The sequence below is a fragment of the Vulpes vulpes genome, chromosome 1 (assembly GCF_048418805.1).
Source record: "Vulpes vulpes isolate BD-2025 chromosome 1, VulVul3, whole genome shotgun sequence".
Taxonomy (NCBI): Eukaryota; Metazoa; Chordata; class Mammalia; order Carnivora; family Canidae; genus Vulpes; species Vulpes vulpes.
The window spans coordinates 5252798-5280740 of NC_132780.1; the positions used below are offsets into that span (position 1 = coordinate 5252798).

General features: G+C 59.3%; 3 protein-coding genes across 5 annotated transcripts; all 3 read left to right on the forward strand.

The window, feature by feature from the left end:
* Nucleotides 1-1292: 1292 nt before the first annotated feature.
* Nucleotides 1293-5668, forward strand: FXYD1 (FXYD domain containing ion transport regulator 1). Of its 2 annotated transcripts, none has more exons than XM_026010382.2 (8): nt 1293-1432; nt 2604-2668; nt 3141-3173; nt 3724-3798; nt 4206-4242; nt 5125-5174; nt 5372-5423; nt 5532-5668. In XM_026010382.2, exons 2-7 carry the CDS (start codon nt 2608-2610, stop codon nt 5392-5394), a joined length of 279 nt encoding a protein of 92 aa, XP_025866167.1. In that variant the 5' UTR covers nt 1293-1432; nt 2604-2607; the 3' UTR covers nt 5395-5423; nt 5532-5668. The 2 variants fall into 2 exon arrangements, with proteins under 2 accessions (XP_025866167.1, XP_025866168.1); XM_026010383.2 differs by lacking the exon at nt 1293-1432 and adding an exon at nt 2180-2331.
* Nucleotides 5669-5756: 88 nt separating this feature from the next.
* FXYD7 (FXYD domain containing ion transport regulator 7) lies at nt 5757-14917 on the forward strand. Of its 2 annotated transcripts, none has more exons than XM_026010369.2 (6): nt 5757-5988; nt 9831-9860; nt 11982-12056; nt 12191-12233; nt 12368-12408; nt 14512-14917. In XM_026010369.2, exons 1-6 carry the CDS (start codon nt 5958-5960, stop codon nt 14532-14534), a joined length of 243 nt encoding a protein of 80 aa, XP_025866154.1. In that variant the 5' UTR covers nt 5757-5957; the 3' UTR covers nt 14535-14917. The 2 variants fall into 2 exon arrangements, with proteins under 2 accessions (XP_025866154.1, XP_025866155.1); XM_026010370.2 differs by having other exon boundaries at nt 5815-5988; nt 12191-12224.
* On the forward strand, nt 14708-26989 carry FXYD5 (FXYD domain containing ion transport regulator 5). The gene is made up of 10 exons (XM_026010386.2): nt 14708-14809; nt 15204-15431; nt 16136-16196; nt 17612-17695; nt 18420-18473; nt 19859-19978; nt 23070-23165; nt 24231-24260; nt 24338-24412; nt 26657-26989. Exons 1-10 carry the CDS (start codon nt 14708-14710, stop codon nt 26704-26706), a joined length of 900 nt encoding a protein of 299 aa, XP_025866171.2. The 3' UTR covers nt 26707-26989.
* Nucleotides 26990-27943: the final 954 nt, after the last annotated feature.

A 27943-nucleotide genomic window follows, 5' to 3' on the forward strand; every position in this document is an offset into this window, starting at 1 on the left:
CACAACCACCAGCGGCAGAGCTCAGACCCGGCCCCAGGTTTCTCTGTCACCTGTACCTACGAATCTGGCCCGCTCGTGAGGACACCGTGTGCTGTTCTCCAGAGAGTCCTACAGGCCACATGAGATCAGGAAAGGGGGGGTTCGGGGTTAAACACATCACCGCACATTGGGTGGTGTCTCCAAGTGTGTCAACACAAGTGTGTAGGCCTGTCTGCCTATGGCTGAGTGGCCAGCTATGTCCTATTTGCCGGTGCATGAGGGTATGAACACAGTGTGTGTGTGTGTGTGTGTGTGTGTGTGTGTGTGTGTTTTGTGGTTGTAAGAGTGGCTGGTCTTACACCTGAGCCCTTGACAGAGTTTCCGTCTCTCTTGTACCCGCAGAGGTATATGCAGGGACCCACGTGCATATGTACATGGTCCGTGGGCCTTCGCATCCCGGAAGCCGTGGGAGGGCTGGCTGGGCGTCCGTGCCTTTGAATGCATTGATGTGCGGTGTGTGTACTGGTGTGTTTCTGTACAGCCATTTGTGAGTGCGTCTTCACAAGGGTGTGGCCATTTGTAAGGGTGCACACCTGTGTGGCTCGGTCTTTGTGTCTCTGTACGGGCATCCACGCGAACGAATGTGCGTGTGTGTGTGTGCGTGTGTGTGGCGTGTGTATACAGATGTATCTGTCCGTGTTTTGTGACTGGTGTAAGAGGTATCGGCTGTACGGGTGTGTCTTTGGGTTTCTCCACGGGTGTGTTATCCTCTGTGTGTCTGTCTCTGTGTTTGTATGTAGGAGCACATACGTATTTGTTTGATTTTCTGCCTACGTAAATGGAGTCTTGTGTGTGTGTGTGTGTGTGTGTGTGGTGTGCACTCCTGGGTGAACTCACCGTCAGCAGCAGACAATGTACACACACTGAAATGCTCCCACAACAGCCCTGCGGTGCCCACCAGGTCTCCGCAGAACGCTGGGGTCGGGGGTCAGCGGGCTCCGAAGCATTCAGACAGGGTGACCTAGGCCCCGACCGGCCCAATGCCCAGGGAGCCTCCCAGAAAATCCCCGACACCCACCGGCCCACCGCAGGGCAGAGGCGCCCCGGGGTGGAGCGTGGGTGCCTGCCTGTGTGGGTGCGGGTGCGTGTCCGTGAGCCGGAGCTCCCTGCCAGCACCCTCCCCCGCCATCCCGCCCTGGCTCCTCCGTCTGAGCTGAGAGAGTTAACCTAGCGGGCCAGGGCGGTCTGGGCTGGGGGCCGCCCCCTGGCCCCCCTCCAGCCCGGGCTCCAGTTACAGCTGCCGGTTGGGGAGGGTAGGGGTGGGGTGGGGCTGGGAGGGGAGACCGCTGAGGGCGGCGCAGGACCAGCTCTGGGCCAGGGGGTCCAAAGTGCTCACCCCCGGCACAGCCGGACGTTTGGGGGCCTTCTTTCAGCAGGGGACAGCCTGACTGGGGTGAGCGTCCCCTGCCCTCCCCCCCAGGCCTCACCCCTGGCCTGGCCACGCCACCTATTTTGGGAGCAGGAGTGGCCGGCCCGTGGCTTCCCAGGCAGGCCAGACCCAAGAGGAAGGGAGTGTGGTTGGGACGGCCGTGGGGTTCCCCAGGAGCCGAGTGTGGGTGCGACTCCCCCTCCCCTGCTGCTGCGTGTGCAGGCTGGGGTGGGTTTTGAACACTGATGTGTGTAGGTCGGGTGGCGTCACTTTTGGGGGGCACTGGAGGCTCAGATGAACAGTATCGTTTTAGTGACCGTGTCTCCACCCCATGTCTTGCTCAAACCAGAGGTTTGGGGAGTAGGCGTTGTCTCCATTCCAGCCCCATTGCGTATGTGTGTGTGTCTGTGTGTCTGTGTGTCTGTGTGTGTCCCTGGCCCTGGCATCTGTCTTCCGTCTCTCAGCCCCGCTGCTCTGGGCCTCATGCCACTCGCCTGGTGGTGTCCGCCTGTGAGAGATGTCACCCAGAGGCAGGCGGAGGGGATGTTTATCCCTGTTCTCATCATTTCCAGAAGAGAAGGGGGTGGCCTTTCCCCCAGGGGCAGCCTGTAACGATGTGGCAGCCGGGCCTCACCCGGCAGGGTTGTGCGTGACCCCCGAGTGGGGGAAGGAAGGCTGTTGCCATGGTGGCCTGTGTGAGGCAAATTCCTCCAGGGTGAAGTGGGAGATATTTATACCCGGGGTCAGGCAGAGCCGGCCAGCGGCCGAGGCCAGGGGAGCCGGGATATTACACGGACACAGCGAGGCCCTGTGTGTGGGCAGGTGGCCCTTGGGCGTGTCTTGGGCTGCAGCGTCGCTCACCCCTCACGGCGTGTGTCTGTGTCTCCACCTGGTGGGGTGAGCCATCCTGCTCTTCCCACGGGGTAGGTGTGGGAACCTGGGGCCTGCTGTCGGGAGGCCCAGGCCTTGGGCGACCCCCGTGGGCTGTGTGTGTCTCACCCCTGCCCTCGCTGTGTGTCGTACCACCCCCACGGTGGTTTGTTTTGGGGACACCGTGTCCACATGAAGCAGTAGCCAAGCTGGATGATGGGTACTTTTGGAATTAAGCCCCTGGACTCTGATTTAACCCCTTGGGTTCAAGCCCCAATGGTGAGGGAGACGGGGAACACATTTCTTGACCCTTGCTGCCTCCCAGGACGATGGCACCTCTCCACCACATCTTGGTTCTCTGTGTGGGTTTCCTCACCACGGCCACCGCAGGTGAGTCTACGGCAGGTAGCCCACAACCCACCTCAGCCCCAAGGGAGGCCAGGGGAGGGGAAAGCCCTTCAAAAGAACCAACTTGGAGACTCCAACCTACACCCAGTCGGTTGGGGTACCAGGAAATTGGGGACTTTGCGTGGGTCCAAACACCAGCTAGTATTTGGGGCAGGGGAGCGGATGCAAGGTCAGGCAAAGGCGGATGGTGGGATGGAGGCCTCTAACCTCAAACGACAGAATCACTGACAACAGGGGATAAGACAGGAAGCGGGGGCAGGTAGGAGCCCCCCGCCCCACCCAGCACAGTGCAGATGAGGCGGCTAAGGCCCGGGGAGGGTGGGCAGCCTGCTCAGGGCCCAGCGGTCCGCAGACTCTCAGCCCACGGGAGTAAAGCCCCCAGAGGGTCTCTTTACGCCCTTCCCTGCGCAGAGTCCCAGGAAGCAGCCAACCTCTGACTTCCTTCTCTTTCCAGAAGCGCCACAGGAACACGACCCGTTCACCTACGGTGAGGGAGGGAGAGGCATCTCCTGGGGAGCCGGGAGGGCGGATGGCCTAGGTGTGCCCGTCCTGTCCTCGTTACCTCTCTTCTCCTTGTCCACCTGTCTCTCCGGCGCCGTGTTTGTATCTCGGTCACTCTCCTGTCTCTCGTGTCTCTCAGAGATCTGGCTCTCTGACTCCCTGTTTTGATCTGCCCTTGTCTGTGTCTCTGTGTGTCTGTCTACTTGGTCCCTCTCTGAGTCTCCTCCTGTCACCTCTGCGTACTTCATGGCTCATCCTCTGCTGTGCCTCCCTCTCTCCCCTCTGCGGTCCCCTCACCCTCTCCACCATCCTCCTCTACTTCCTTGTTTCCTGCCTCCTCCCCGCCTGCCCTGCCCACCTCCTCCCTCTCCTTCGCACCCCGCTCGATCTCTCTCCCTGATCCCGCTCCCACTTCCTCCTCTCACCGTTCTCCTCTGCCCTCCCGGATCCTCCTGGCCCCCTCCTCCCCATTCTGTCCCCTCTCCTCCCCTTCCTCCTCCCCTCCCTGCCCTCACCCTCCTCCCTGCCGCCCACAGACTACCAATCCCTGCGGATCGGAGGCCTCATCATCGCCGGGATCCTCTTCATCCTCGGTATCCTCATCGTCCTGAGTGAGTACCCCCAGCCCCTGCCTCCACCCCCGCGGGTGCAGTGGTGTGCGTCCCCGCCTCGCCGCGGGTCTCCGCCCCGCCCCGCCCTAGCCCCGCCCCTGCCGCCTTAGCCCCGCCCCTGCCGCCTCGCCCCACCCCTGCCGCCCCGCCCTAGCCCCGCCCCTCCTCCCCGCCCCGCCCCTTCTCCCCACCCTAGCCCCGCCCCTGCCGCCTTAGCCCCGCCCACGCCCCGCCCACGCCGTCCCTGCCGCCCCGCCCTAGCCCCGCCCCTCCTCCCCGCCCCGCCCCTCCGCCTCGCCCCGCCCCATCCCTGCGGCTCCGCCCCTCCCCGGCCCCAGGCGGCTCACCAGCGCCGCTCTGTGCCCGCCCGGAGCTGAATCCCGGCCTCCTCCTACCCCCACCCGCAGGCAGAAGGTGCCGGTGCAAATTCAACCAGCAGCAGAGGTAAGAGGCCGCTCCGGGCTCTCACTCACCTACTTTCGCTCTAGAGGGGCGCTGCGGGGGTGAGGCAGGGCATCCGCCAGACCCGCAGCCGGAGCCCTTTCCGCAAAAATGTATTAAGCCCCTACTACGTGTGCCAAGCCCCAAGCCAAGCCCTGGGGACCAGTGAATAAATAAACTGCCCTCCCCGCCTGGCTGAGCTCCCGGCCCAGTGGGGGCGGCGGCCGTGGGCTCCAACAGCCCCACAAATATAAAATCACAAAGCGTGATAAGTGCTGTGAAAGAGCCACGGCGAAATGAGATCACCGCACTGGGCGGCCCAGTTTAGCTCAGAGTCCTGTTCCTGGCTCTTTGATTCATCTTTAAATAAAAACTTAAAGCAACGTATGAATACCTTCTCCATGCTAAAACAGTCATGGGTGTCATTTTAAATAATAGCTAATATTTAGCGCCACGTGCCCGACACCGTTTCATCGCCTTCTCTACTCCCCACAGCCCTATAGGAGGTAGGTGCTGTTATTAACCTCATTTTGCTGGTGAGGAAACCGGCGCACAGGGAGGCGAAGCCACTTGCCCAAGATCGCTCAACGAGGAGATGAGGGCTCTGGGTTTTTCTAACCGAGGCTGTCGCCAGGCCGGCCGCCCCTCCCCCACCAACTTCCAGTCTCTTCCCCTGCGCTCCGGGAGGCACTGGGAGCAGCACCCCCTGGCACACGTTTAAGCCGCTCCTGGGTGCGCCCGATTTTCTGGCGGCCCCCGAGCCTGCTCCTCGCCCATCTCCAGCCCTCAGCGCAGGGGACTGTGAAGTGAGGGCTGCCCTGGCGGAGGGAGGGGTCCTGGGGGCGGCTGCCTCTCTCCGTTTTCATCCCCAATTCCTTCTGCCAGGACTGGGGAACCTGATGAAGAGGAGGGAACTTTCCGCAGCTCCATCCGCCGTGAGTCTGGGGAGATTTCGAGTGTTTTGGGGCGGGGGTGAGGGCGGGTTCCACGAGCCCCTTTCCCGGCCCTCCCGGGGTGCGAGGTGGGGGGGGCTGGCTTTGAAACCCGAGGTCCCCGATCCCCCTGCTGCTTCCCGCTCCGCAGGAGCTAGGGTGCCCCTCCTGACGCCCGGACTCTCCGTGTTCCCCCTCAGGTCTGTCCACCCGCAGGCGGTAGAGACACCTGGCGCGATGGAACCCAGCCAGGTCCTGCAGCTCGGGCTAGGCTGGGGGGCGGGGGGAGGAGAAGGGGGCGAAGGGTGGGCCGGGGTGGCTGGGGGGCTCTCTTGCCTCTCACCTTTGTCACCCCCACAGGATTCCCCTGGCGCCTGATGCCTCCCACCCACCACCTGTGCGCCCACCGCCACCTGGACTGCCCTCTTCCCCAGCCCTGCCCCCGCAGGCTCCTCTCTGCCGCCCAGACTTCAATAAAACGTGCTTTTCTCTCTTGACGGCGCTTTGTGGATCTGTCAGTCCCTCTGCGCGGAAGCCCGGGCGCCCCCTTGGCCCCGGCAGGGGGCGCCCCCACCCTTGGGGAAGGGGCGGGGACGTCGGCAGTGGGCGGGGGCGGGGGCGGGGGTGGCCGGGACGGGGGCGGGCTCTCCGGGCCCCCATTGGCTACGGCCCCCCCCACACGAGGGCTCCCCCCATCTCCCCCCGACATCAGTCCGTCCCGCTTCCAGCTGCTGCAGCCGCGCCTTCACCGCCTCGGCCTCCAGCCGCCCCCTGCTCCGGCCCGGCATGGCGACCCCGACCCAGGCCCCCACAAAGGGTGAGCGTCGCCTGGGGAGAGGGCGCGCGGGTGGGCAGGGAGGCTCCGGGATCCTAGAGCTTAGGGGAGAGGATCGAGGGGGATGCCAGTACGGAAAAGGGAGGGGAATGGGGAAGGGGATGTCCGTTCTTCCACGGGCGGCGGCCCCTGCAGTGCACCCCTTGGCGCCCCTCCAGGCCTCTGGGACACCCCCTCCCGGCGGTGTCGTTCCCGTGCGGGACCCGCGGTCGGAGAGCGGCAGTCCCGGGAGAAGGGATGCGCGGACCGGTAGCTATGGCAACCGGGCGGCTGGTCCTGCACAGCGGCGGTAGTGGACGCGGAGAGCCGGGCTTCGGGCTTCGAGGGTGGGAACGGGGGGCTCGGCCGCCACGGAGGCTCCTGCAAATCTCAGGGTCTCCGAGGTGGGCAGGGGGGGTGCATCCCTCTCCTTCCCAGCGCTGGCTCCTGTGGTGGGTGTCTCCAGAAATCCCTGACAGGCAGGTTCCGCGGGAAGGAGGGAGAAGGATGGAAAGACAGGGGAGGGGAGAGCGCCGGAGGAAGTGAGAGAGAGATGGAAAGAGACAGAAGAGAGAGGGAGACGGAAAGGAATGTGAAAATTGTCTGAAAGAGAGAGCGAGCAAGGGTGACAGGCGACCCAGAGTCCGAGACTCAGAGGGAGAGGACGGATACGGGGCTGGAAGAGATTGGGAGTGACGGGAAGACAGAGAGCAATAGAAAGAGATGCAGAGAAAGAGAGAAAATCAGAGACAGAGGCACAGAGAAAGGCATCGAGGAGGAGGAGAGAGAGAAGGACCCACAGCGCGGGAGACAGACAGAAGGAGGAGCAGCATGGGGTGGGGCCGAGCCACTGCAGTGAGCCCCCAGTGAGCCCCCCGGGGCAGGAATGGGTGGCGGGACCCTCCTTCCCAGCCCACATGCAGGGGTGTCGTCTGGTCCAGGAGGGTGCACTCGGCTGTGCACACAGATGTCCCTCCTTCACCCCGGCTAGCCACACAGCGATTTACATTTCACACGGTTAACCCAGTTATTCACCCACTTAAACCCCCACTGCCCCCTGACAGCCGGCTCTTGAGCCTGCCTCTGCGGAGGAACAAGGGGAAGGATGCTCTAGTAGGGGTAGGGGTGGGGGTGGGGTTTCCAGCACAGAGAGCCGGGCCAGAGGGGATAGGCCAGTGGTGCTGAGGAACCCCTGGTGGTGAAGGGAACCCCAGTTCCACTCGGATCTCTCCTTCCCTGCCCCCCTTCCCGGCAGGCAGGGGCTGCTGCACTGAGCCATATCTGCAGAATTTGAAGCAGGGCGGGGGGGGGGGGGGCTGCAGAGGCTGGAAGCCACCCTAGGGAGAGGGGGCAGGGCTGAGCCAGCGGGCCTGGCGGGAGCCCAGGGCTTCTTTTTGCAGAGATGGTGGTTAACAGGATCGATGGCAGCAGACGGGCAGAGGTGGGAGGACAGACGCCTCAGCCCCACCCCCACCCCCACCTTTTCCCCAATCACAGCACAAGAGGGGACCGCAGGTCTTGGGAAACCCCGGGGCGGGGGGAGTGGGGGGGTGAAGAAGAGCATGTTGTGTGTTGCACCACTTAAATTGATTAATGGATTATTGGGGGGGAGCATGGGGGAGGGAGCTGAGGGCTCTCCCACCGTGTCAGAGATCAGGGGGCAAGCAGAAAGGGGATGCAGAGCCACAGCTGGGCTTGGGTCCCCATCCTTGAGAAGGACCCTGGGTTTGGCCAGAAGCCAGCCCTGCAGGGACAATGGGAGCTACAAAGGGAGCAGAGGGAGTCAAGATTGGCCCTAGAGTTAGAGACCTAACCCTCAGGACCCCACCCAGCCTGGGGGTGCCCAGACCCATCACCTCTCTTCACCTCTTAAGATGCCCCAGTTGCCATAGCAACCACCTCCTTCCTGATGTCTCCCTGGCAACTAGCCAGGAGTGGTGCACATTTCTCCTCCTGCCTCCTGGCTCCACCCTTAGCCCAGCCTCGCCCTGAGGAACCAGATTGCTGGGGCAGCAGGGACCAGAAGAGGGACTTCTGCATAGAGCACGGGGCACCCAGGGTGGCACCAAAGAGGATTCTGGAGCAGGTGCTCATCCGGTGGGCTTCTGACGGTTAAGGAGGGCAGAGTGTTTGGAAACACAGGAGACAAATCTGGATAATCCGTCCACTCCACCTCTGATGCAGCTTCCAAAGCCTAGCAGGGGCTCTCATTCATTCATTCATTCATTCATTCACTCGCTCACTCATTTATTCATTTTTTCTTTCATTCATCCTAGAAAACTTCCCCGAAAGATTTTTATAAATGCCACGATTAATGGCAGAGGAGTCAAACAAATCTACTCCCCATCTGGTGGAGGGGGGGAGCTAAGATAGCACATACGACTCTAAAATAGCGTTTCCCCATCTTGACACTTTCGAGGACCACCTCCACAGTTTTTGGCCTATCCAGATGTTCCCCACACTCATATTTAGTATTTTTCCTTTCAAGGATTCGCTTAAAAAAAAAAAAACGTAATTAGCTTCATTTGGTATCACCATCACACATGGAAAATTGGGACTTTTTTTTTTTTTTTGTCTTAAAGGCAAGTGTAAACATCTTAAACAGTGTCACTCAGGGGTTTGTGACAACCAAGGTGGAACTCTCACACCATATGCCCATCACAGGTCAGCCGGGGGTCCCTACTCACCAGAGAAAGCTTCATGTCACCGGGCCAATGGCCACAGGGAGCTCTGCTAAGAGCTCTTAAATGTCCAGCCTGGAAGAGATGGGACACCTGGGCTCACAGTTCAGTGGCCAGAGTTAGTCACGTGGCCTCCCCCAGTCTCAAGGCAGTTGCCATCCTCCCCGGATCCTGGAAGAGAGCACTGATGCCGGTACCTGGCATGGCCCTGACATTCCTGGTCCCCCTCGCCTGGTGGGGCACACTGTGCCGAATTCTGCTCTAGCCAAGAAAGAACATACTGAGAGCTCTCAGGAATTAGGGAGCCATCAGGATGGGCTTCTCGAATGGGAATGAGTTCTCCTGAAGGGGGATATGGTTTGGAACAGGGAGGTGGGTGAGGGGGAGAGATAAATACCCCCCCACACACGCATTTTATCTACACAGTAACATTTCTGAAATTGGGGTGAGTCCTCTAATGGATGGGTATGTTTTGGATGATAGAGTTACATACATATTCACACACACACACACACACACACACACACCCAGAAAGCTACTATGAAATCAATTTTGAATCTTAAAATTGGTGATGGCTTGGAAATAAGTCATCAAGTATATATCCTATGTAGTATAATACAGGGTATATTATAGGACAGCTTCCCTGCATAGGATTTGGTGGCAGGGGAGAGCGGATGAGAATAGTAGGGACAGCGCCTGAGTTTTTTGGAGCTGTCAGATGACTGGGGAGTTTTACGGAGTATTTGGGGGAAGCTGGTCTACTCAGCGGTTTACCAGTGGGATTGGAGTCTGTTAACCCAGCATCATATGCAAATGGGAGTGTGTATGTGTTTTTCAGGAAATGAGTCCATAGCTTGCCTCAGATTTCCACAGGGGACTAGGACCAAGACTGCCATGTACAGTTTGGTAGGTTGTGCACTGAACAAGGGAAGGTACTGACTAATGGTGTGAGTAGGGGGCTGGAATCCATCCTATGCTCCACTCTTCAAGCCTTGTGTCCTGCCATGCATGAAGCTGTATCATTCAGATCAAGGGGCATCTTTATCTGATTTCTACCCAGAAACCTTGGACCAGTGGCCCCATCTGGAGCCTCAGAAATGTTAAGAAACCCAGTGTTGAAATATTTTTTCCCCTCTCTCTCTTTTCCTGCCTTCCTTCCCACAGTTCCTCAGGAGCCTGACCCATTTTACTATGGTGAGTGGCAGATTCTGATGAGGGTACCCTGGGGCTGGATAAAGGGGTGGTTGCAGGTCCTCACAAGTAATTGCTGAAGTGGCTTCAGCCCCGGCAACAGATACCTGCTGGGCCACTGGCCATGTGACCATGCGGGTTCGGTTTACACCAGCTGGGCTCAGAGGGCAAAACCAGATTTTGAGGGGTACCCTCTCTGGACCTCCTTCAGGCTTCACCAGGACTCTGGGATCGTACATGGTGGTCATCAGAGAGGCATACAGCTCGGAGGCCAGGCTGCCCGGGTTTGAATCCTGGCTCATCTCCTTGCTAGCAGCAGTGTGGCCTTGAGCAGGCAACTTTTCCTCTCTGGGCTCTTCTGTAAATAAGGGATAGTATTAGTTCTTACGTATGAGGATTGTGGGAAAGATTTACTTGAGTGATGCCGTTAAATCACCCCCACGGCATGGAGGCTTGAAGAAGTTACCCCCAGGTCTAGCAGACCTGGCCCTGGCTCCCTCTCTAAACACCCCTCTACCTTTGCTCACTCATTCTGTTCCTCCAATATGCCAAATTCTTTCCCACCTCAGGGCCTTTGCACGTGCTGTATCCTCTGCCAGGAATACTCCTCATCCAGCTCTCCAAACAGCTGACTAAGGCTCCCTTTCCTTCTTCAGGGCTCAGATCAAATATTGACTGTTCTGCTAGGAGAGGCTCTTCCTGACTCTCTGCCAACAGGAGCCACAGATACATCTAGCCATAGTCACATGGCCCTGATGTTTCATTTTATTTTGTTGAAGCCTTTATCACACTATGAAAGTCAATTCCCTGAGGCAGAGGCCTGGACAACTGCTGGTACAGAGGGGGTGCTCTATACATTCATATTCCAATAAATGCAATCAACCCTTGAACAATGTGGGGATTAAGGGGTGCCGACCCCCCATGCAGTTGAAAATCCACATATAACTCTTGACTCCCCCAAAACTTAACTACCCATGGCCTACTGTTGATTAGAAGCCTTACAGAAGATATAGTCGATTAACACACATTTTGTATGTTATGTGTATTATATACTGTATTCTGACAACCCAGGGAACTAGAGGAAAAATGTTATTAAGAAAATTAGAAGGAAGAGGGGTGCCTGGCTGGCTCGGTCAGTAGAGCATGTGACTCTGGATCTCGGGGTTGTGAGTTCAAGCCCCAGGTTGGGTGTAGAGCTTACTAAAAAAATAAAAATAAAAATAAATTAATAAGGCAGAGAAAATACGTTTAGAGCGCTGTGCAATATTTATTGAAAAATCTGCATATAAGGGGACCTGCACGTTGTTCAAGGGTCAACTGTATTTCCTGTGGCATATTGGACAAGAATGCTTCTTATGAAGGAAGATAAGGAAAGAATGGGATTACAAAGTATTGAGGAGAGGATGGGAAATTCTAAATAGACAAGGCTTCAGAGAAGGTTTCGCCGACATTTGAATAAAGCCCAGAAATTGGTAAGGAAGAAATACTGGGGAGAGAGCTTTTTAGGTAGAGGGAACAGCAGATGCAAAGGCCCTGAGGTAGGACCATACTTAATCTGTTCCAGGAGAGGCAGAAAGACCAGATTGCCTGGGGCAGGAGACTGAAGAAGCAAGCGGGGTGGGGTGAGGTCTGAGAAGGGACAGGGACCAGGTGATGCAGGACTAGGTGGGCTATGGTGAGGAGTTTTTGGCTTTTCCTTGGAATGCAATGGAAGCCAGGGCAGGGTGGGGCGCTCTGAGCTCAGGGACCCCGATCCGACTTAGGTGTTGGCAGGATCCCTGAGACTGGGGTGTGGGGAGACCACAGAGCGGCTTGCTTGCTGCGATGGTTCAGACAGGTGACAGTGGTGGACAGGACCGGGGAGGAGGCCGTGACAGGAGGTGAGATGTATGTGTCTGCGATACATGACGCAGAGCATGCATGGTTTTCTGTATGTACAAGGCATCTAGAGGAGGGGGGAGGGTAAAGAGGTCCAGGAGCTCCCAAGCTCCTGCTGTCCATCCTCACACTGGGGGGGCCCCAGCGCAGCCTACAGCATCCCTGGACTCTGCGCCCCTGGCCGAGTCAAGGCTCCAGGGAGGGCTGCGTACTACCCACGTTGATGCGCTCCCTTATCTCCCCCAGACTATGACACTGTACAGACTGTGGGCATGACTCTGGCCACCATATTGTTCCTGCTGGGCATTCTCATCATCATCAGTAAGTGTGACCCTTTCCTGGGCTCCAAAGCACCTCACAGAGGGCCGCGTCGGGGGCCCTGGGCACCTACAGCTTCCCCGCCGGCCTTTGTCCAGCCCCTCATGCCCTGTCTCGTTGTGTCTGTCTCCTAACAGGCAAGAAGGTGAAGTGCAGGAAGGCGGACTCCAGGTCTGAGAGGTCTGGCAGCAGAGGGGAGAGCGAGGAGAGGGGTGGGGGCAGCCCGGGGTGCAGGGGTGCTTGCACAACATCTAACGCAAAGCCTGCGGCTATTGGATTTCTTGATGCTTTTCTCTTGGTCTTTGCTTCCACAGCCCAACATGCAAATCCTGTAAGTCGGAGCTTCCCTCCTCAGGTGAGGGTGAGGAAGGCTGTGGTTCTGGGAGGAGGGGAGGTGGGGGCAGGAAGGGCAAGGGGAGCTGCGCTGGTTGTCCCTGCGGACCCCGCCTGCGCCAGGCTGTGGGTAGGAGAGCTTAAACCATGGCGAGTCCCTGGGATGTGGGGACGGTGCTCAAGGGTCCATGGAAGCTTCCCAGAGATGAGTGTGGAAGCCCAGGGGGGGGGGGGGGTGCTGATGCTCCAGGGGAGGGAGCCACAAGTCTGTGACCAGAGGGGCCACAGTCCCAGGGGCACAGAGCAGGTGCTAGGGGAGGTGGGAAGAGGGGATGTTTTCCAGACTTTACTGTTCAGGTGGGAAGAATGAGGATGAAATGACCTAGAAAAAGGAAGGAGGGGGGCACCTGGATGGCTCCGTGGGTGGAGCTTGCGACCCTTGATCTCAGGGCTGGGAGTTCGAGCCCCACGTGGGGGTAGAGATGACTTAAAAAGAGAAAAAAGAAAGAAAAAGGAAGGAGGGGAGGAAAGAGAAGGGGAAGGAGAGAGGGGGTGGGGGGGAATGGAGGGAAGTGTTTTTGAATAATTGTAGCAAAATAACAAGAGGAGAAATGCATAGAATACAGATTTTAAAAGCTGATTTTGGAAAAGAGAATGCGGGGATGTAAGGAGCGTGGGGATGGAAAGTACAGGAAAAGCAGAAAGAGTGAAGAGGATGGAGGGTGTGTGAGGGGGTGGAGGGTGGAGGGGGAGGATAGGAGAGGAAGGGGATGGAAGTGTTGGGGGGAGGCCACAGAGGGGGTGGAGGGGTGAGGGTGGGGGGTGAAAGGGTGGAGGGTATGGAGGGGGTGGGGTGGGTGGTGGAAGGAGAAGGGGTGTAAGAGTGTGAGGGGGTGGGGGGTGAAGGGGTGAGGGGTGTAAGAGTGAGGGGGTGAAAGGTGTAGGAATGCGAGGGGGTGGGACTGTGGAGGGGATTGGAGTGTGAAGGGGTGAGGGGTGGAGGGCATGGAAGGGGTGGGGTGGGGGTGGAGGGATAAAGGGTGTAAAAGTGTGAGGGGGTAAGGGGTGGGGGGCGTAAGGGGGTGGAGGGTGTGGAGCAAGTGGGTAGGGGTGTGGAGGGGTGAGGGGTGTGGGAGTGTGAGTGGGTGAGGGGTGGGGGAGCATGAGGGGGTGGGGGGTGAAGGGTGTTGGAGTGTGAAAGGGTGAGTGGTGTGGGGCATGGGGGGATGGAGGGCGTGGAGGGAGGGAGTGGGTTGGGGTGTGCAGGGGTGAGGGGTGTGGTAGTGTGAGGGGTGGGGGTGGGGAGAGGGGGTGTAGGTGGGTGGAAGGGGTGAAGGAAGATGGGCAGAGATTAGGCTGTAGGAGGGAATAAGCAGGATTGAGACTCCTTGGGGTGTTAATTCAAATTCTGTAAAAATATCTTGACCTGTTTTTAGTGGAGCCGCATCCTTTCCGGGGACGGGAAACATCAGAAAGGGGAGTCTCCCTGCCTCTCCTAAAGCTCTTAGGGCTAAAAAGTGGGCCTTGGGGTACTCAGTGCTGGGGGATTTGGTGTGGAATTTCATGGGTTTTGTTTCCTTTTGTTTTTGTGAGATTTAAAACCCCTGGTGGGGGTGCGCGGGTGACTTCTCGGGAGCCTGGGGGGGAGGGGGTGGCCCTGCTCCCGGGGCAAAGTCACAGGACTGGGACCCACTCAGCCGAGTGATGGTCCCGGATGGGTGAGAAACAGAGGAATTCCGCCTGCGGCCACGTGTTGGGGAGACAGGGTGTGTGACTGGGGTGGGAGGGTCAGAGGAGGTTGGGGACATGGGAGGAGATGGAGCCCCCCCTTTTGGGCACCAGGGGGACATCCCAGAAAGGCTCAGCCTGGCCCAGGGGTCTCTAGCCTCAAGTGTGTTCCCTTCCGTGACAGTGTCCCCTGGGGCAGGACAAAAGCCACCCAGGGGTCCCTAGTTCCCCAGTGTTAGCTCAAGGGTGACAATCCCTGGGGGTCTGGCTCCCATGGGAGGCTGGGGGGCCCCAGCGGCTGTGGGAGGGGGCTGCTTGCCCAGGTGCAGCAGGTGGGTGATCACAGCTGTGACGCTCCCCTCTCTCTGTCTCTGTGCCACCTCCCTCCCTCCCCCAGCCCCTGGAGGTGGCGGCGTGTAAGACCAGCCCTGGGCACCTCCACTGCTGTCCCTGCCTGAGTGCGGAAGCCTGAGGACCGGGTGGAGGCGGTGGGGACCCCAGCCTTGCGCCGGGGAGCGCTCCCCCGAATGAGCCGCCCCACCCACCCGAGGCTGGTGCCGCTGCACCCTGCTGCCCCTCCCCAGGCCTTGGCAATGACGACCCCCCAAAGAGCCCGTGTGCATCCCGGATCCGGGGACTCAGGCCTCCAGCTCCTGGGGTCCGGGAGCCCAGCCCCAGCCCCCCAGGATCCCCACGTACTGCTCCCCGGCACCTCCCTGTCTCCCCTCCGAAGAAGATCGGTTGCCCTGCACCCTTGGAGTCTGTCTTGAGCTTAATAAATGTGCATTTGGTTTTTTCCCCTGTTCTGTCTGTAAGTTCTCATCTGTGGGGACCAAACGGGGGGAGAGGACAAAACTGAACCCCGCGGGAGCTCTGCCCACGCCCACACTTGCCCCCTCCTCCTCCCTCGCCTCCCCCAGCGCCCCAGGGCCCGTCACCTCTCAGAGACCCGGGAGCCTCCCCTCCCCCGCCCCTCCCCTGCCCGACGTCCCCTCCCCAGTTGCCCCTTCCCGGCTCGTCTCTTCCCCGCCCCCCCACGGAGCCCCACCCACGGGACCTGCCCGCTCGTCCCCACCCTCCCTCCCCCAGCGCTGGGCGGAGGCCGCCGCCCGGCCCCCACCCCTGCCCCCCGTCGCCCTCAGCGTCTCCCCCTCCTGCTCCCACCGCGGGCTCCGAAGCCAGGAAACCCGAGAGGAAATGACTGAGCCCGTCTCGGTCCCCGCCCGCCAGCGCTCCCCTGGCCACACCCTCCGCCCGGCCGCCGCCGCCGCCGCCCTCTGCCCACGAGGCTGCCGGCTCGGGACCCCCAGCTCGGACGTGAGTCTCTCCTGCGCTCCGCCCGCGCCGCCTCCCCTCTGCCCGGGGCCGGGCTCAGGTGCGGGGGACCGCGCTCGTCGGGCGGCCGCCCCCACCCTGCGCACGTCCCGCGCCGGCCGGGGCGCCCCGGGGGCTGCGGCTCCTCTGCCCCCCGCCGCCTCCCCGCCCCGCCCCCCCACCGGCCCGGAGGTGCCCCGCATCCCGCTCCGTCCGTCCCGCTCCGGCGGCGCCAGGCCCCTCGCACCAGCTCACTTTTTCCTCTGAGATCGGGAGCACATTACTCATTCTTCCTCTTTCCCCTCCTTGCTGACTCCTGGGCCCTGGGGACAGCCCCAGAGGGAGGCACCGGCCCCCCAGCCCTCCTGGGCCCCGCGGGGTCAGTCTGGGGAGGGGGAGCTCTTGGGGCCCTGTGCGGTGGCTGCTCCTGGAAGCCCAGATTGCTCGGATGCTTCTTGTTTTCTTTGGGGACCTGTGGATGGAAGAAGGGGGTGGGTGCCGGGGCCTCCACTCCTAAAACCCTCCGCCCGCCCTGGGAACCAGCTGTCCGCCCTGGCAGGGGCCCCTTGAAGCCAGGGGTGCTGCCTGGGGGTAAAGAAGGGGCTGCAGGATCCCACCGGGCTGGGGGGCCGGTGGGAGGGGTGGCTGCAGCCCTGGGCCTGCCTCAGTGACGTCATAGCTGACCCCAGCTCCTGCTCACGCCATAGATGTCGCTCTCTGGTCACCTGTGTCTCCTCACCATCGTTGGCCTGATTCTCCCCTCCAGAGGTAAGGCCGAGCTCTTGCCCCCTCCGCCCCAGAGTCCCCCACCTGGAGGGCACTGGCACCGGCACCTGGTGAATTCGGCTGCCCCGCCCTGCGTCTTCACCCTCCTACTGAGCCAGCACCAGGAAGTGAGGTGTCGGTGAGGGGCCCAGGGTTACACCCTCTTTGGGCACCTCGCACCTGGGTGGCCGCTTCCAATGAGTCTGGCCAGAGCCTGTCCTGCTGAGCATCCTCCATTTCACCTCCAAGAAGAACCCACTGAGTTTGATTTGGCGGGGACATTGGTGTCAGTTTTCTACTGAGCAGCCAGGAACCCCGGGCGCCCAGCAAAGCAGCTGCCTGGATACGGGGTGATACACGGTTAGGCAAGGGGGGGGGCCAGCTGGGGCTCGCCCAAGAGTTGGGGGTGTTTCACTCTTGGCCTAGGAAGCGTTTCTCGAAGGCAGGACCGGGGTGGGCATTTGCAGGGGCTTCCTACCTGGCAGGTGCTGCATGTGTGAACTCATGTCGATCTCCACTCGGTTATACGGACTGTCGTGCCCATTTTATGGATGAGGGTACTGAGGCTCCGCAAAGGGCAGTGCCCTGTGCCGGAGGCTAGTGAGTGGCGAGGCCGGGAGACGACCGCCTTTCTTGCCCCTGGAACCAGGGCCTACCCTCCACTGAAGCCGCCCCCGTTGGCCTTTGATAAAATGGTTTTCATGTGTTCTTTCAGCCAGCCACCAAGTAGTCACAGACCAGGGGGAGGGCCCCATGAGTCTTTTGGCTTTTATTTGGAGCAAGGGGGGAGGGAGTTGGAGCCAGCAGGGCCTTGCCCTGACCCAGGGTCCACAGGCTCTCTCTGGCTATTGACGGGGAGCAGACTGCAGGGGGCAGGGGTGAGGCCAGGGAGCCCTGGGAGGGGGTCCAGGCCAGAGAGGAGGTGGCGGGCAGTGGCTGTAACCGACTGCGTATCCAGGGGTGGGGGAGAGGCTTCCCTCTGCCGTGTCCTTTCGCCCTCCCTACAGCCCCGAGAAGTAGATCCAGGTGTCCCCACAGGTGAGACAGGTGAGACAGCTGAAGCGCAGAGAGAGGACTTCACCTGCTCCAGGTCACGGAGCGGAGCGAGGAAGTTGCTGGGAGGAGAATTTGAGACCAGGGCCCGGACCCGACTTCAGGCCCCGGGCTCGCAGGGCTAGATCGCTCCTCCCATCCCACAAGGACAGGCAGACGGGCTGGGGTTCAGGTCCTGTCCTCAGGGGTTTCTTAAAACACCTCCAGGGCCGAGGATGGATACACCCCCCCCTTCAAATGTCCTCCCGCTGCTCTACCAGGTGTCCCGAGTTACCACCCACAGCTTCCGAAGGGAGGGTAGGGGGGGCTGGTGAGAGAAGGGGCACCAGAGGCTCCTCTCTGACTCCTCGCCCTTGATTTCTCAGGACAGATATTGAAGGAGACCACATCCATTTCTCCAGCAGATCTAACCAGTGTGAACACTAATGCCTTGACCCCACCAGTCCCAGGTAAGGAAAGAGGGATGGATCTGTCAAGATCCTGTCACTGCAAATCACAAAAGCCACAAAAATCTCAAGCTCGGACCGCTTGGGAATTTGGGGTTTGTTCAACTGGAAAGTCTGGTGATAGACCTTCAGGCACGGATTGGTCTAGGTGCTCAGAGGATGCTCTCAGGAGCCTGTCGCCGCCTCTCGGCTCTATTTCTCCTGTGTTGGCTTCATTCTCAAGCGGGATTTTCCTTTTACGGGGCCAGGATGGCCCCTAGAGACCTACCTGCTAAGAAGCCAGAGGAAAGGGGACTCCCCCTAGTCCCAATCCAGCAAACATCCCGTGACTGAATGTCCCTGCCCAGGCTCAGGTGACATGTCCCACCGTGGGGTGATCGTTGTGGCCACAGGCCAAAGCCGGTCGGCCAGTCCCGGGTCTCAGGTTCAACCTCCACCAAGGCTGGAGCCAGCCTCAGTGCATGAGTGGACACAGAGCCAGGGAAGGGTGGTTCATAAAGAAACTTCCAGGGGCTCTTCCCAGAGGCAGATGGGTTCTGAGTAGGGGAGAGTGCCTCTGCGGGAGGGGACGGCTGAGGCAGGGGAGGTCTGAGGCTCAGGCAGGGCTGATAGCAAATGACTCGGTTAACGAAGTCATTTCGATGATGTCAAAATTGAGTTGTTTCTCCATCCACGGACCTTCTCCGCATCTTGTCTCTCTCTCCTGCCCCTGTTTCGCGGACTCCAGACACAGTCCACCGGGAACCCCAGTCCACACCTCGGATGGGCCTGCAGACTAGTGGTGAGCGGGGCGGGGGAGGCGGAGGGGGAGGCAGCGTGGGCCCGGGACAGACACTGCTCCCCCTCTTCCCCCGACACTCTGGGTTCTTGGTTACTCATTTCAGTTCCCCAGCTCTGAATCCTCCGGTTTACTTTGTGGTGGGGCAGCCAGCTGCCCACATCCACGTCTTTCAAAACAAATCTTCCGAAAGCATGAAAAATAATACGCATATAGAAAAGTACCCCTAAAACCCCCCATAAATGTACAACTTCAGAGAAAACCCTAACCTGAACCGCCGTGTAACCAGCTCCCAGCTCACGGCATATATATGGAGCTTTACAACCCCGCCATGTGCCGAGGCCATTCTTGCCTTCCTTGCATCTCTGCATCTTTTCCCCTTTTTGAGTGTTCAGACCACTTTTGAACTCTTTCTTGCGGTATAACGGAATTCAAAAAAGGGCTCCCCGATTTTCTCCGTCAATATTTAACGATACAGCCGTCCAGAAACACGTTCTGCTTGGAAGTAATAAAATTCATATAGGCGAGATGAAATCCCTTGCTGTGTTCCCCACTCTGGTCTCTGAGAGGCCCCCACTGCGAGCACCGGATTGGGGGGGCCCCCCAGTGGTGCTGTGCCCCCTGGGTATTGCGGGCAGAAACTATGCTGGCCGCGGTATGTTTTTGTGAGCCGGTCATTTGCAAAATGATTGCTGTCCTGCAACTTTCTCCACCCGCCCCATGCAAGGGTATGTTGGGGGGCTCCTCCCAGTTCCCATGTAACACTGATCGCGTCGCGTGTGCTGGTGTGTGGGGGCCCGTGCGTGGGGGTGAAACCATGCCCAGCTCCCGAACACCTTGGTCTCCTCTGCTGCACCTGTTGCCACAATAAGCAGCCTCGCTCCCCGCTCCTTGAGCAAATGCCTCTAAGCGCTTCTTGTACCTCGGCCGCGGTTCCCAATGTCTTACCTGTGTTTGGGGGATCATTTGATCCCCACACAAGCCCGCTGAGGTGCAGCAACCTCACTTGACAGACAGGGAAACAGAGGCTTGGAGTGACTCACTTGAGGCGTCGCAGCAAGTCAGGGATGCACAGCTGGGACCGGCACCCTGGAGCCTGGCCCGAGGGCCTGGCTTTCACCCACAACACGACGCAGGGCGGGGAGGGTGGGGGGAGGAGACAACGTGTCTCCAAAGCCACTTGGGAAATGGCTGCACGGATCAGCCCCACCACCAGCCCTGGGCCATCGCGTCCCCCCCTTTTCCACCCAGGCAGTGACACCTGCTGCCTGAACAGCTTCGATTTTCACCAGCCTGGGGAGGGGAGAGGGCCCCTTGCTGTTTTGTGGACCTGAGTGTCCCTGATTCACTCGTTGCTCACCCTCCCCTCGCTCATCCAACCCGAGTAGGAATAACATGGGAGCAGATGGAGGGGACCCAGACCCCACAACCCCCGGAAGCGTCTGAGCTTCTAGCAGCAGATGGGGCGATGGCGACGACGATGACAACGGGCAAGAGCAGCCTGAGAGGTAGGCCCTGGAACTAGAAGGGCAACATGCAAATTTTGTTTAATTCTCTATCTGGGTCAGCAGCTCCCCGAGCACATTTCTCGGAGCACCCGTTTGGGGAGTTGTTAATACATTTTCGAGACATCTGTTTTGCTTTGCGGTCCAAGGGAAACTCTGAGTTAAAGTTAAACACATTTCTTTGTGGCAGGACTTCTTGGAGTCTTATTAATGCTTATTTGCAGCAAGCATTCCCCAAACCTGATTGGACTTGGGACTCTCATTCAGGTTCCTTTATAGGGCTGGTGCCTTGGAAATGTGGGTGTGGGTTTTTTTCCTTTATGTACCTGTTCATGTGAGAGCAGGAGCTTTTCGGTTGCAAAATACTGCAAAGGCAACTAAAGCTAAAATAGATTCATTGGCTATATATGTTCTGTAAAATCCAGAATCATGGTTTCAGGAACAGCTGGATCAAGGTGCTCAAGCACTGTCATCATAACTGGCTTGCTCTGTCTCTCAGCCCTGTTATCTACATCCTCAAGTTCTCCTGGTGGCACAGATAGTCCCATAGTTCTATTTAGGTCACACACCCAGCAGGTAGAGCGCTTCTCTTTCTCATCTCTAGCCCAAGGTGTTTAATGGACTGTCATTGGCCCACCTGGGGTCACATGCCCATGTCTGGCTGGGGGTGGCGGGGGAGCCGGGGACATGGACTACTCTGACTGGTTAGGCCTGAGTCTTGTGCCCACTGTGGGGCTGGAGAGCAGGATCAGCTCTGCCTGAACAGCATAGACCTGGAGTCAGGGAAGAGGTAGTTCTCCCCGGGACCAGCGAGTAGTTAACATTTTAGAGGCATGGGAAAGGAAGCTGAGCCAGAGGGGAAGGTAGCAGGTGGCCTCAAGGTCTTTCTGACTCATATTTGAGGAGTAGCCCCTACTGGAAAGTACTGTAGCTTGGGCCATTCCCAGGCTGACATGTATGCACAGTTGTGCAGACTGGGCACTGCACAAGACCATCGCCTCTAAGGCCATGTCATCCCCCATGTGGATTTTTATCCTTGTTATAGTTTTCCAGTGATGGCAGTGAAGCCCCTAATTCTGACAGAGCCTGTCTACTAAAACAATTTCACAACAGATAGAAACGAAGCGTCTCGGAGAAGAACTCTTCTATTTTCCGAAAGAGGGAGGGTGAGGGGACGGTGACTGTGTCCACACCTCCCCGTTGAGAAAACCTTCTCACATCTTTGCTTGCTGTGAGTCCTGGTTGACCTGAGTCCTGATAATAACACAGAGTCACTCTGTGTTATTATATCGTGTTCCTGATTACGCGTGACAGGCATTCAAGTGGGCTGGGGGCGGGGGTGTCATGGAGCCAAGTGGTAAAAGCCTTCGAGGAGCCTTGGGGTCACCCAGAACCTGGGCAGGACCGCCCGCCCCCAGTGCCTCTCTCTCTCCTTCGTCTGTGTTTCTCTGGTGCTGGGTCTTGTCTCCCACCTGGTGAGGAACTGGCTCCTGCCCCCCCCCACCGCGTCCACCCCCGGGGCAAGCTCCAGAGCTCCCTAACTTCTCCCAGCTGTGCCTCCCAAGCCTACTTGGAAGTTGGAAGGTCCCAGGGAAGGAGGAGACTGGGTCACAAGCTCCCCCTTGTGGCCTGCGTTCTGATAGACCCAGGAGGCCGTTGGGGGGGGGGGGAGACGGGACGGGGGGGGGGGGGGGGGGGGGAGCGGTCCCCCCAAGAAAGAGGAAGATGCTTCTGGAAGCAGGGAGGTCTGAGAGCCAGCACGTGGTAACAGCGACAGGAGGCATTTGCCCAGAGTGAGCACTGTGCTCACTCGTTCATGGCTCCCAGCCCCCCTGCGTGGGAGGGACTGCCCCCCCCCGCCCCGCCCCCGCGTGGGAGGGACTGTCTGTACCTCGATTTACAGGAGGGCAGCGGAGGCCCAGAGAGGTTACTGTGCCGCCCTAGGCCACACAGCCCAGAGCGGCAGAACCAGCGTTTGAGCCCAGGCTCTCTAGGGCCAGCGTGCCTGAGCACCACGCAGCACCCAGGCTGTCCTTTGCATTCACTGTCTGGCTCGAGCCTCCCGCTGAACATCTCGGGATCCTTGCCTTCGGTTCATACTTAAGGAGTGAGGTGCTGGGGCGCCTGGGGGGCTCAGTAGGTCAAGCGTTTGCCTTTGGTCCAGGTCACAGTCTCAGAATCCTGGGATGGAGGCCCCGCATCAGGCTCCCCGCTTGGAGGTGGGGAGCCTGCTTCTCCCTCTCCCTCTCCCTCTGCCCTGCTCAGTGCTCTCAGTCTCTCTCCAATAAATAGCATCTTAAAAAAAAAAAAGTGAGGTGCTGAGATTGGCCTGGGAGCCTGGGCTCTGTGAGGCAGTTTTTCTGCCTGTTGGCTTCATAGTAGGGCCTCAGACAGGGGTGACCACTTCACTGGGAACACTTCTCAGTGTCAGCAGGGCAGATATTTTCCTTGGGGCATTGGCTTTTTTAAATTTAGATTTTATTTTTTTATTTGACACAGAGAGAGAGAGAGCACAAGTGGGGGGAGAGGCAGAGAGAGAGGGAGAAACAGGGTTCCTGCTGAGCCAGAAGCCCGACGTCGGGTTCGATCCCAGGACCTCGGGATCGTGATTTGAGCTGAAGGCAGATGCTTAACCCACTGAGCCACCCAGGTGCCCCGTGGCATCGACTTTTTAAAGGAGAGGAACCGTCTAGTATTTTTGGTCTGGGAGCAGAAGTGACCTACAAAGTATTTTACAACCAACCAGTACCCCTAGGCTCTGCGTCTCCCGGTGCTGGGCCCCGTCCTGGGGGCCCCCTGCTTGGCTCAGACACACACTCTCCTTTGCGTCTCCCATTGTGAGGCAGCCCAGGAGGTCCTGGGGGAGGAGCCAGGGGGATGGGACAGCTGGTCTTAACCAGGGGGTGCAGGCTGGTCAATATTTCCACACCTACCTTCCCGCTGCGCCCAGGTTAGGAGTGGGGGGATACCGCTCCTGCCCCCTGCATGTGTAGACGTGGAGGGGAGTGTCTCCTGGGTACACACGTGCAGCGACATCGTCCCCATCATCCCCTGTTTCCTCTACGACTCACTTCCACCCTCTGCTACCTTTTAGCAACTCCTTCTCCTGAACCCACCAAAGGCACCACGCTCTCCAAGAGACAGTCTCCAGGCAGAGACATCAGGCGGGACCCCCCAGTCGGGCCAACTGGTCAGTAACTCTCTTCCCAGACTGGGAACAGGCTATTTCCTATTCTCTGTGTATTTCTGGCACCTGGAACCCTGCCCGGCGTGAACTAGTGCTCCGTGACCATGTGTCAGGTGGATACGTGACTTGAGGGCTGGGCGGATGGGGGTATAAGGTAGAAAGCCAAAAAGTGTCCGGATAGACGAATGAATCCACGCATGACTGCAGCGGCTTAGGAGGACAACCACGAGTCTGGAGCTCCCGAGTCTGGAGTTTGGAAGTTCAGTCTGGGCTCAGTCGAGAGGTTCTTCTGGTCTCAGCTGGACCTACTCCTGCGCCTGAGATCAGTTTGGGGGGCCAGCAGGGGGCTCTGCTTCAGGGACACCTTGATCCGTCCCCTCATGGTCTTACCTTCCGCTTCCTGCCCAGCCAGCCCCACTGAATGGATGAGAATGACACGTCCACGGGTCACAAAGAGAGTTCATTCATTCATTCATTCATTCATTCAAGACATATTCTCAAGCACCCACTGTGTCCTCGGCACCAGAGATACAGCAGTGAACAGGATGGACCAAAATCTCTTCCCTCGTGGAGCAGACATTCTGGTGGGGTGGGGGGCGGTAGAGACAATAAGTCATAATCATAAGAATTATGTATCAGCTGCTTTAAAGCTGCTTTGAAGAGAAATGAAGCAGCGTTAGATAGAGTCAGAGGTGACTGGAGAGTATTTCCCATAAAGGGCCAGGGAGACCTCCCTGAGAGGGAGCAGAGGGGGAGTCGCGTGGATGTCTGGGCGGGGGTGTTCCGGGCAGAGGCAGCGGCCAGTGCAAAGGCCCTGAGGTGAGAGGGGCCGGGCATGGCCACCAGCAGGGCGGCCGGGGGGGCTGGAGCATCTGGGTGAGCGGGCGAGTGAGGAGCTGAGGTGGGGAGGTGGGAGCCACGGGGTGTGCCACGGAGGCTTTTGTTCTAAGTTGCCCAAGGCCGAGGCCCAAGCTACACACCTACCCCACCCCTGCCCCCGACTCTGCCATCCACTGCGTCCCTCCACAATTTTTGCCGAACTCTGACTTGCTCCCTGTGTGCCCCCAGGTTCCAGCGAGGACGACCCCTTCTCCTACGGTGAGTTACCCCCGGAGGATGTGGGAGGCGGGAGGCAGGGAGGCAGCTCTTGCCATTCTCCGCTCTTCCCTCTGTAGACGAGGACACTCTCCGGAAGCGGGGGCTGCTGGTCGCAGCTGTGCTGTTCATCACGGGCATTGTCATCCTCACGAGTAAGAACCGGGGCTGTGGGGGGCGGTGGACCCCTGGACCCCGAGATCGGGAGCGAGGAGGCCTTCCCTGGCACCTTGACGGGGGGGCTCAGTCCTTGAAGGCGCCCGGGACAGAGTTGTTTTAAAGGACGCATATTAGCTGCAGATCCCTATAAACCACCCAGAAGTCGGCGGCTTCAAATGATCACCGTTTGCTTAGCTCTTAAGTGTGCAATTTGGAAATGTCAGCGGGGTGCGGCTGGCTGGTTCTTGGGGTCCCAGCTGGGTTTATTCAGGCACCTGGGCTCAGGCACGGGTCGGCAGGGGGCTCTGTTTTTGTGGGTGCATGGGCGTTCACCTCATAGTCTTCGCTCCAGGAGGCCGCCCTGGGCTTGTTCGCAGGGTCCCCGCCACGGAGAGCTGTGTCCCGGCAGCCAGGAGGGGTGACAGGTGACGGGAGGCAGCCACCACGCCAGGGACTGCTGGGGAGACAGACCGATAGGCAGGGGCCCCCCCAGCAGGAGCTGCAGCTCCAGCCCCCGCCCCACTGTAAGCCCACCAGGAGGGAGCAGGGGTGGCGGGGGCAGGGGGGTCACCCCCACCCTGCCGGGGCTCAGCTAGAAGGCCAGGGGCCAGGGGATGCCGTCGCTTGCGGGGCAGGGGCAGCATTGCGTGGGGTAAGTGTTGCCCGACGGCTGGGGGCACGGAGAGAAGAACACGCAGAAAAACTAATTTTTAAAACAGCCTTTAAAATGCTGCTGATTAACTGGAACACGCAGGCCGCCAGTTTGCAAGCTCTCAGTGAAACCTTTTTTTACACCAAGTTTTATTCCCGCTCCTGCCCAACTCCGCCATCAGGAGGATGCACACGCCACAGCTTCTATTTTGTCTAGGGCGGGGGTGGGGGGCACGAACAGCCCCCGGAAGAGGTCCCTAACGCCTGCCGGCAGCGCAGAATCCAGCGCCAGGGTACCGTAGCCTCAGTCATAAACACCTGTTCCTTGATCCCGACTGTGTGCGGGTCCCTGTCTGCACCCCCTGCCCTGTCCCCACCGCTGTGGGGAAAGTGAGGCTCCGAGACCGGAGGGGTCTGTCCAGATGGCACACAGAAATTCGGGAAGGACTGGACCCAGGTCTGTGTGGGTGTAGAGCCCAAAATGAGCTCTGGGGCCGTAAATTGTTCCGGTGACAACGGTTTGTGGGCACCTGTTCTGTCTTCACCCTGTGCCCTGGTCCTCACCCTCAGGGACCTCACAGCCAGTGGGGGGCTGACCGTAAATAGTCTAAGTGCGTGACCGAGCGGAGTGGACGCTGAGAGGTCATTGCTGTAAGGAAGATACAGCAGAATGACAGGCCAACAGGGATGGGGGCGACACTCCCTCTAAAGAGATCGAATCAGAGCTCATTCTTGATGGTGAGAAAGACGGTTTAGGAAAACAGGTAAAGGGAGCAGCAAAGGTGAAGCCCCAGAGGCAAGAGTGAGCTGAGCAATAACCACAGGAAGAGGCCCCTTCTACACCCCCTGCCGAAGGGGGGGTGGCTGGGGCCGCATGAGCCCGGCGGGGAGTAGAAAGAGGTGAGGAGGCAAGGGCGGCAGTCAGGTGACCTGTCTTCCGAAATGTCCCCCCCTCATTCGCTTTGATGCAGCCCCCCTGACTCCCCTGCTGTGCCTTAAGCCCCCCCCCCCCCCCCCCCCCGTCTCCTCCTCCCTCAGGGCCTTTGGACTGGCCATTCCCTCTGCCTTTCCAGGGAACACCCCTCCTCTAGATGTCCACATGGCTCCCCCCTCACCTCCTTCAGTGTGCTCAAAAGTCCCCTGCTCAGTGAGGCCCCTGTAGCCAGCGCCATGAGGATGCCCCCGGCCCCTGGGCCTCCCTGCCTCCTTCCTGGCACGCGTCACCATCTGACACTGTCCATACACTTGACGGAGTCGTTTTTCTCATTGCCGAGCATCTCCTCGACTAGAAAGTCACCTCCCCCAGGACAGGGATTTGATTCACTCCTGTTCCCAGCTTGGCTCCCAGGGTCGAGATCAGAGCCTGGCACATAGTAGGCGCATAGTAAATGTTCGCTGGATGAATGAGTGACACACAAGCGAGGCTGGGTTTTCAAAGGGCTCCTGTGTGTCTGGGGGCGGAGGGGGGTTGCGGAGGCTGCCCTGGAGCTTCCGGAGCGGCGGGGTTGATGGGCCTCGTCTCCAGCACCCAGAGCGTGCAGTGATGGATGTTGTTTGACTCATGACGGAACCTTCTCCTTCACCCACAGGTGGCAAATGTAGGCGGTTACCCCAGTTATGTCGGAATTATAACAGGTGAGGCCCTCGGAAGTAGGGGCCGGCAACCCCATCGATGGGCACCCCAGGACTGAGTCCTCACCAGCTCACCGTGCCCAGCCTCCTCCCTCCCCTCTCCTACAGAATAGTCAGTAAAGCCCAGCCTGGGAGGGAAGACCCGGATGGAGCCAGAGCCGGGGCTGACGGCCCGAGGCCCCTCTGCTCCCCACCCTGCCCACCCTGAGGGCTGCCCGGCTCCCTGGGCACTGCCCCCCCCCCCCATTATCCATTCTGTTCAGATGAAAAGTAAAGCACTGTGGTCCTTGCCCGTGGTCTCTGATCATTCATGACTGGGGTGGGGGGGGTGGCAGGAAGAAGCAGCCAGGACGGACACAGGTGCCCTGAGGAATAAAGGGAGGGGTCACAGACTCAACAGCCAAGGACGGGGTCACAGTGAACACAGCCTGGCTGGTGTGAGGCAGGAGGGATGGGAGGGCAGGCCATGGGGGACTCTGGCCAGTGGGAACGTCTGCACTGGGCTCTGCCCCCGGCACTTTGGGCCCCTTGGCCTGTGCGTGTGCAGAGCCTGGTGTCCAATGGGTGTCCAGGGCCCATCGGGAGGTGGTATTGGTAACTGGCTCCGGGCCTCCCAGCGGTCCACTTTTCTTCACACTCCAGATCCTTCCACCATCATGAGGGGCCTCACACATGGGTGCGGACACCCCAGCCCACACATCCAGACTCCATCTACACCCCCTGCCGAAGTGACTGCCTCTGGGCCACCTCTCGGTGTAGGGGCCTGCCTACCAAGAAGGCCACACAGGGCCTGGAGACGGGGGCTCGGGGTAGTTTGGGCAGGGAATTCCGGGGCCCAGAGCAGGGTCGAGAAAGGCCACAGGCTCTGTGGGCACTTCCTGCAGGCCCTGGAGAGGGACCCAACTGGATCAAGCCAGAGCAGGCCCTCTGAAGCCTGGGTAAGGGCCATCAGGACAAGGTAAAGACACGAGGTCCTGTTCACAAGTGGTTGCATAACAAGAGTTCACAGACCTCAGGTCACAGCCTATTCACGGGTTGTGAAATCAGTTTCGTGAGCTGTGGGTAGCATAAAAAAAGAAAAAGAGGGGCGCCTGGGTGGCTCAGCAGTTGAGCATCTGCCTTTGGCTCAGGGTGTGATCCCGGGGTCCTGGGATTGAGTCCCATCTGGGGCTCCCTGCAGGGAGCCTGCTTCTCCCTCTGCCTGCGTCTATGCTTCTCTGTGTGTGTCTCTCATGAATAAATAG